We start from the raw sequence: 8424 nt of genomic DNA on the forward strand, positions 1-8424 counted from the left end.
ATTGGGTCTTGAGAGAAAGTATTCCTATGGCAAAATGTAGTTAAGAATCTTGTTTTTTTCATACCTGATGGCTTGAGAAAGATTGGGATTGAGATATTGCATTTACTTTGTGAATGGTCTAGGTGTGAAGTCCAGCTTTGCAGCTTAATCATATCAAGTAATTAACAGGGGTCTGAAAGGAGTGCATGGCCTAAAGAAAGCATAGCAAGCAAGAGAGTAAGTAGAAAGAAAATAAGAGCTGCAGAACTTGCGCTGTACCAATTCTTTCATGCCCACATTGTATCTCCCCCTTGTTACCCCCACATTCCAAATCAGCTTGCATAGAGAGGCTGGTTTATATTTGGAAACACCTCTTTCCTCTCTTCACTTCCATCTATAGAAATCTGAAGACCCTCTTTAGAAATTGGAGACAGATGAAACTGCTTAACCCAGCCCCCAACGCCCTGCTTTTGTCATCCTTTTACTCCCTCCAGATTTTCTTTTCAAGTGAGGTTTATCTCTTTTTGCAATTAGAAAACCAACAAAATACAGAAACATAGAAAATAGAAAAATTGTGTTCCTAAACTCTTTCACCAAAGAGTTTTAGACATTTGGTTTTAGACATTGATTTTCATTTAGGGTTTTTGTGTTTACCTTCAAGTGTTGTTTCATATCTCTAATTCACCTTTCCATTCTCCTATCCAACTCTCACTCCACGCCGACTGGCTTATGGCATATGCGCTGCCTTCTAGTAGACACAGCTCATACCTGTCCCTGGAACTTTAATTGTTGTCAGTGTCCCATGGTATACGCCTCTCCCACCATCACTGTTTCATTCGCTTCTGCCTCTGTGAAGCCTTCTCTAGCCATTTATGCCACTTTTCTGAATTTCTATAGCATCTCCTTGACCCTCAATCATATTTTGTTTTGTGTTGTTACTGGACCTTTCCTGTGTGTATATCATGTCTTTCCATTCAGATTCTTAGGGCAGGGTTCCTAGGGTTCTGTTCTGAAATGCCCCTCAGCAGGCCACCTACAGAGAATGCAGACTCAGCAAGTAATTATTAAATGAGTGGCCTAAACATTTTTACTGGCTTAAGCTCATAGCTTACATTTTTTGCTATATAGAAGAGAAAAATTTAAGAGGAGTACTTATTGCTAGTATGTAACTCTCAAAAACATTTTTCATTGGTAGGTGCAGGACGATTTCCTTAGAAACTGGAGCTCAGAATATTCAGATGTGTGTCACCATGCTCCAGTTATCTTTCACTGCCAAGCAATTGGTCCAGATGCTTAGCTTCCCATTGGCCTATGGACTCTTCCAGCTGTTGGATGGGTTTCTCATTGTTGCAGGTAAGGAGAGTCCCCACTGGTTAGATTTGATTGCAAATTGTCAACTCAATTTACTACTTTTTCAGTCTGAATATGAGTGTGCTACTCTTGTGATACATTGTTAGCTTGACATTTCTGGGAAAAATAAAGTGTACAAACAAGTTCCTTTGCTTTCATAGCAAATATTAAAAATATGTGAAAATAAGCTTATAGTTATAAACAAATATGCTTCACAAAAAGCAATGCATTATTAGAATGTGGACTCTAGGACTTGATATGTCTCCATGAGCAATAATTTATCTTCAAAATGACATTTGTTATGTTTCACCAAGAGCCATGAGGTCTTCCAAATGCCAAGTTATTTCACAATGCTTCTGTGACTAAGAATTATGCTGAATGGTTGTGAAATATTTTCCAACTATAAAATATAATACATGCCGATATTGAAATATGTATTTGTATACATATATATGGGATATATATTTATCTATACAGCCAAATATTCATCATTTTAGAGTCAGTCATTACGTAGTTTCACAGAAAGTAAATTAAAAAAGATATCGATAGGGTACCTGGGTGGTTCAGTCGGTTAAGTGTCTGACTCTTGGTTTTGGCTCAGGTAATGGTCTCATGGGTTGTGAGACCAAGTCCAATGTTGGGCTCTGCACTCAGTGGTTGAGGAGGTGGTCTGCTTACAGATTCTCTCCTTCTTCTGCCCTCCCCTCACTCTCTCTCCCTCTGTCAAGTAAATCAATCAACTGTTAAAAAAGAGACATCAATATGTGTATACACATATTTTAATCTTGGGCCATTGTAATTTTCACTGTTATCAGGAAACAGGGTCTGAGTTCTATTCAGTGATACTGATACAATTGATTACTCATTTAGCAATCAACATAAGAAGTACTTGGGGTTTAATTTTACCACAAAGGACGAGAAATCTTAGCAGAATAAAACTTTCTAGTCTTAGGTCTAAGTTTTAATTCCTTCTCCTTAGTAAAATTGTGAGTGAGGGAAGGAACATGCCTGGCTTGTTCCCAACTATCTTCCAGCGCTCAGGAGAGCGCCTCATTGCAAGCAGGCACTCCACAGGTGTTGCTGGCTGACTGACTGACTGAATGAATAAATAAATGAGCCACCAGTGGCCTGAATGAATGTATGAATGGGTAAGCTGTCAGTGACCTCAATCACAAATGATCCATTCCAGATAGACATAGCCATTTTGATACATTGAGTTATTTTGCTCCATAGTTTCCTCTTTTTTTTTAAAAAAAATTAGGTATAATTGACATACATTATATTAGTTTCAGGTGTACAATATAATGATTTGTATTTGTATATATTATGAAATGATCACCACAATAAGTCCAGTTAACATCTGCCCCATATGTAGAGGTTTTTTTTCTTTGTCATGAGAACTTTACAAATTTACTCTCTTAGCAACTTTCAGCTGTTTAATACAGTATTATCAACTACAGTCACCATGCTGTACGTTGCATCCCCATTACTTACATATTTTATACCTGGAAGTTTGTACCTTTTTGTACCTTTGATTCCCTTCATTGACTCCCCCATCCTACCGCCCCCCCCCCCCCCAGCACCCACCTCTCTATTCTCTTTCTTCATGAGCTTGGTTTTGGTGTATTGTGTTTCCATTTTTGTTTGTCTAAGGTGTTTTATTTCACTTCTGATTTCTTTGTTGACCCATTGGTTGGTCAGTAGCATGTTGTTTAGTCTCCACATAGTTGTGAATTTTCCAGTTTTCCTCTTGTAGTTGATTACTAATCTCATACCATTGTGGTCAGAAAAGATGCTAGATATGATTTTAATCTTCTCAAATTTGTTAAGGCTTGTTTTGTGGCCTAACATATGATCTATCCTGGAGACTGTTCCATGAGCTTTTGAGAAGAATATGTCTTCTGTGGCTTTTGGATGGAATATTCTGTATATATATCTGTTAAGCCCATGTGGTCTAATGCATCATTCAAGGCCAATATTTCCTTATTGTTTTCTGTCTGGATGTTCTATCCATTGACGTAAGTGGGGTGTCAAAGTCCCTTGTTACTGTATTGCTGATAATTTCTCCCTTTAGGTTTGTTAATATTTGCTTTATATATTTAGGTGTTCCTATGTTGTGTCCATCTATATTTACAAATGTCATATCCTCTTGTTGGATTTACCACTCTTATCATTAGGTAATGCCCTTGTCTTTCTTTACGGTTTTTGTTTTAAAGTCTATTTTGTTTGATATGAGTAAGCTTACCCCAGCGTTCTTTTGGTTTCTACTTGCATAAAACATCTTTTTCTATCCCTTCACTTTCAGTATGTGTGTGTCCTTACATCTGAAGTGAGTCTCTTGTGGGTAGTATAGGGATGGGTTTTTTAATTTTATTTTATTATTTATTAATTTAAAAAAAGATTTATTTATTAATGAGAGACACAGAGAGAAAGAGAGAGAGAGAGGCAGAGACATAGGCAGAGGGAGAAGCAGGCTCCATGCAGGGAGCCTGATGTGGGACTCTATCTTGGGACTCCATGATTATGCCCTGGCCAAAGGCAGGTGCTAAAGCGCTTAGCCACCCAGGTGTCCTGAGATGGGTCTTTTTAAATCTATTCAGCCACTCTGTGTCTTTGATTTGGAGAATTTAGTCCATTTACATTTACAGTAATTATTGATAGGTATGTACTTGCTGACATTGACATTCATTGCTTTCTGGCTCTTTCATAGTTCCTCTCTATTCCTTTCTTCTCTTGTTCTCTTTCACTGTGATTGGATGACTCTCTTTAGTGGTATTCTTAGATTCCTTTCTCCTCTTTTGTGTATCTACTATAGGTTTCTGCGTGGTGGTTACCATGAGGCTTACACATAACAAATTGTATTTTTAACAGTCTATTTTAAGTTGATAGCAACCGAAGTTTGAACACATTCTAAAGCCCTACATTTTTATCCCCCTCCATGTTTTATGTTTTTGAGGTCATATTTTATGTCTTTTTATTTTGTGTATTTCTTAACTTTATGGTGGTTATAACTATTTTTTTTACAACTTTTGCCTTTTAACCTTCATACTGGCTTTATAAGTGATTAATTCACTACCTTTCTATATGTTTATCTTTACCAGTGAGATTTATACTTTCATATATTTTCTTGTTACTAGTTAGCACCTTTTCTTTTCAGCTTAAAGAAGTCCCTTTAACATTTCTTGTAAGTGTTGATGAATTCCTTTAGCTTTTGCTTGTCTGGAAAACTCTATTTCACCTCCACTTCTGAATGATAACTTTGCTAAGTAGTGTTCCTGGTTGGAAGTTTTTTCTTATCAGCACTTTGAATATATCATACCATTTCTTCTGGCCTGCAGCTTCTGCCTGAAATTCTGCAAATAGGCTTGTGGGGTCTCCCTGTATGCAACAAATTGTTTTTCCTCTTGCCACTTTTATGATTCTCTCCTTGCCTTTAACTAGCCTTTAACTATAACACTTTAGTTATAATGTGTCTTGGTAAGGCTCTCTTTGAGTTTGTCATATTATGGTTTTTCTTGGACCTGGATGTCTTTTTTTTTTTTTTTTCTGCCTTTCAGTTTGATGCTCTAAAATGAAGAAAGAGTCTCTTCTATATAAACTTCTGGGCACTTTTCAAAGGGTGCTCCTGGGCTGAGGCCTGGGGCAGGTGAGTCGGTTTGCAGTTTCTCCATTCGGCACACCCCTGTGCTTCTGATCGGTACTCTACCTGTTGGTCTTAATAGCCAGATGTTTTGGGGGTTCATCTCTCAGATGCCTGTCTAAAAGTTGGGGTGCCTGATCTAGGATATAAGTCCTTTGCTTCTGAGGGTGAAGCTCCATGTTTTGAGTTCCCTCCTGATAGTGGGTGGCCCTGTCTGGGGTGGTACTTATGCTGAGATTTTATCTCAGTCTTTCCTACCCACTTCCATGTGGTTTCCCTCCCTTTTGTTGATGTGATGGGGTGGTTCTGATAGTTTTTTTTTTCCCCCAAAGGAATTTAGTGTTCTGTGGGAGGAGCTAAGTTTAAGATCTACTTATGTTGCCTTCTTGAACCAGAACCCCTAGTTTCCATCTTTTTGCCTTTCTTTTTCCTCTTCATTTTTGTGTTTACACATATATGATCTAAAGCATACAAAGCCCCAGAGTACATGATGCCACTACATTACAGTCTTTGCTAAAGTTATTTTTCAATACTTGTGTGTTTCAACACCTAGCATACAAGATGTACAAGAAGAGACTGAAGAATGAACACAGAAAAAGGGACACAGGTTGTGCAGAAGGCTGCCATAAAAAGAAATCCAGTTCTCCTAAAGAGACTGGTGCTTTCTTGGAGCTGAATGAAGAAGTTGCCATAACTCCTGGACCATCAGTTGCAGTGGATCTCCACACAGCTCTTGAACCAAGCAGCCACATCACTTCATGTACCTAGTAAGGTTTGCTGGCCTGGCTGGTCTTCATCTTCCTCAGTGGCCAGTAAAGACAGTGCAGAGTTGACGTGTGTATCTCATTGGCAGGGCCTGTGGGAATATTTGAATATTTATATTTTCATGTGGTTTGTGAATTGTTATAGGATCCATTTTTGGGAATCTATTTGGCCTATTCCTGGGAGCTTTTTTTGGGGGTGGGGGGTTGCACAATATATTTATTGGCTGCTGTGTGTGTTCTTATCTTCCTTTGCAGTGAAGAGTAACACTTGTTGTCATGTGAAATCTTCCTGGATTAGATATAGCCTCCCACTGCATACAACTTTTATAAAAAAATGTGGCCATTTTTTAAGGGCTTGGAAATCTTTTTTTGGATTATAGATATAATACAAGTGTAGAGGGAATTAATGACCACTTGAGGTTAAAATGTGAATGCCCCGTATTTTCACTTCCTCATGATAGGCTCATGTATAGCCTTCTAATTTTTGTTTATATCATTTTAAGAAACGTTGAGATCTTTCCATATATACTGTCTCGTAAGTCACTTAATGACATATTATGGAGAATCTTGACATGGCAGTCTTTGTTGACTACCTCATTATTTAGAACAATGGCTTCATAAAAGTATTCCATTGCATCGAAGGACTATAATTTATTTAACCATTCCTTATTGGTGGGCATTTAGATAGCTTTGAAGTTATTGGTATTACAATGCTGCTACAAATACCTGTACTGTTGTGCAATGGAGGATCACTTCCTGTGACTTGAATTGCCAGGCCAACCTCATATTAAAACGTTGGACAGGCTGCTGTCCAGTGATGTATAGCAGTGCCTGAGTGGGGTTGGCTTCCCATAGTTGCACCAGTCTAAAGAATGATCAATTCTGATTTGTAAAAATATCTCATTTAAAATTGCACTTAGAAAATTATGAGTGAAGAGTATTTTTCATGATTACTTGCCTATTCATGTCCTTTGCCTTTCTATTGTACTTTTTCCTTTTTTATTGATACATTGTAACCTATTATGGATATGACCCTCTGTCTTGTTTTGTGAAGATTTTACCTACTTTTAATCTTTTATCCTTTTTCTCTTTTGCCATATAGAAGTTTTATATTTTTTACATATTCAGCTTTATTAGTCTTTTAAAAAATGCTTTTTGACCTTCATATCTGTCAAATACTAGAATATTTATATTTCTGTGTGTATTATGAATTGTGATAGCATTTCTTTTTGAGAATATATCTGGTCCCTTTGCGGGAAGTTGTTTGGGGGTTTGCATGATGTATTTACTATCTTGCTGTGTGTACTGTCTGGCAGTAGGTAAAACCCATCCCCCTCTATTCTTACATTATTAAAAATATTTCCCATATATTTTTCTATGACGTTTATGGACTAAATATGTAAATGTATATTCCATTTTGAATTTATGTTCTAATTTTACATTATAGTGTGTTAAGAATATACTTTTTATATGGTTAATTAATTGTTCCAACATCATATATTGAATTATTCATCTTTCCTGATTTGAAATGACACCTTTCTCATACAACTTCTTATATAATGTTTTTCCTGGGACTGTATTTAGTTTCCTTTTGCTCTGTTTTTCTGATTTGTAAGTTTTGAAATGTGTGAGGAGTATTGTCTAAGATTTAGTGCTTTACAATTTTCAACATTCCCAAGAACCTGCGGATTAGTATAGTGATAATGATTATTGGGGCATTTTCATGATAATTAACACCTCTGTGGTGATACAGAAACAGACCCATTAGGTATCATAAGTATATTTATATGGAAAAGAACTATGCAGGCTGTGACATGTTAGTTCTCAACTGCTGCTTTATTTCTTGAGGATTCCCATTTGTCTACCTGATAAATGCGTGTGTGTCAAGAAGCTGGTGTGTGCTGTGTCCAGGCACCTGGGACATGTAGCAGTAACAAGGCAGGAAGAGTTCCTGCTGGCATGGTTCATAGTCTAGTGGGAATAGATCCCTGCATTGAGCAGTCAGTGGAGTTGGGCATTAACAGAAATTCCCCATTCTAAAATGAGCATTAATATGAATTTTAAAGAATCCATAAAAAATGAATTTCTAAATTGTTTTTCTAAATAGGCACCTAACACAAACTGGTGAAATCCAACGCTCCAATTCTGAAAACACGGAGTTTGCTGTTAGTATCTACCAGTCAGGACAGGTCTGGGGACAAGACCACCAAAGCCATCCTTTAAGACAGTCACAACACAAATCAACGTAAGGGTTTGAAAGTAGTCTGGTCAGAAAACTGCCATCTTCAGAGGTGGTTTGTAAATGTGTCACTGAGAAGTCGAAGCAGTCACGTTGTCCTGGAGGCTACACATTAGCATGAGGAATGTAATGGGGGGGGGGCAAAAAGCTCCAAATGAATAAATTGCATTTTAACTAATTTACATAATCTGGGTTCTGAAAGTTGGTGAGTATATGAAGCCCAGAAGTAGGGCCCGAGAAATAATGTTAAGAAGGAGTTCAGCTCCATGTCTGGAAAAGAGCTGCCAGAGAGCTGAGGCCACATAGCACAGTGGGAAGAACACAGGCTCCTTGCTGTATCCCACGTAAAGAGCCAGGGCGCCTTGGGAGCTCTGGGTGGAAGTTAGGTGGACTTGGAGTTGAATTCAAGCTTTGCTCTGTGGGCAGCACTGGGCAAGTGCCACAGTTCATCC

General features: G+C 37.8%; 1 protein-coding gene across 1 annotated transcript in view; it reads left to right on the forward strand.

The window, feature by feature from the left end:
* The window catches only part of SLC10A6 (solute carrier family 10 member 6), a 28002-nt gene extending 20899 nt beyond the window's left edge, over positions 1–7103 (forward strand). Inside the window, exons 5-6 of the mRNA XM_055313055.1 lie at positions 1175–1332; positions 5523–7103. Of these exons, the coding sequence (XP_055169030.1) occupies positions 1175–1332; positions 5523–5737 (373 nt within the window). The 3' untranslated portion in view covers positions 5738–7103. The remainder of the gene's footprint in view (positions 1–1174; positions 1333–5522) is intronic.
* Positions 7104–8424: the final 1321 nt, after the last annotated feature.

This window comes from Nyctereutes procyonoides, unplaced genomic scaffold, assembly GCF_905146905.1.
Source record: "Nyctereutes procyonoides isolate TBG_1078 unplaced genomic scaffold, NYPRO_anot_genome, whole genome shotgun sequence".
NCBI classification, from domain to species: Eukaryota; Metazoa; Chordata; class Mammalia; order Carnivora; family Canidae; genus Nyctereutes; species Nyctereutes procyonoides.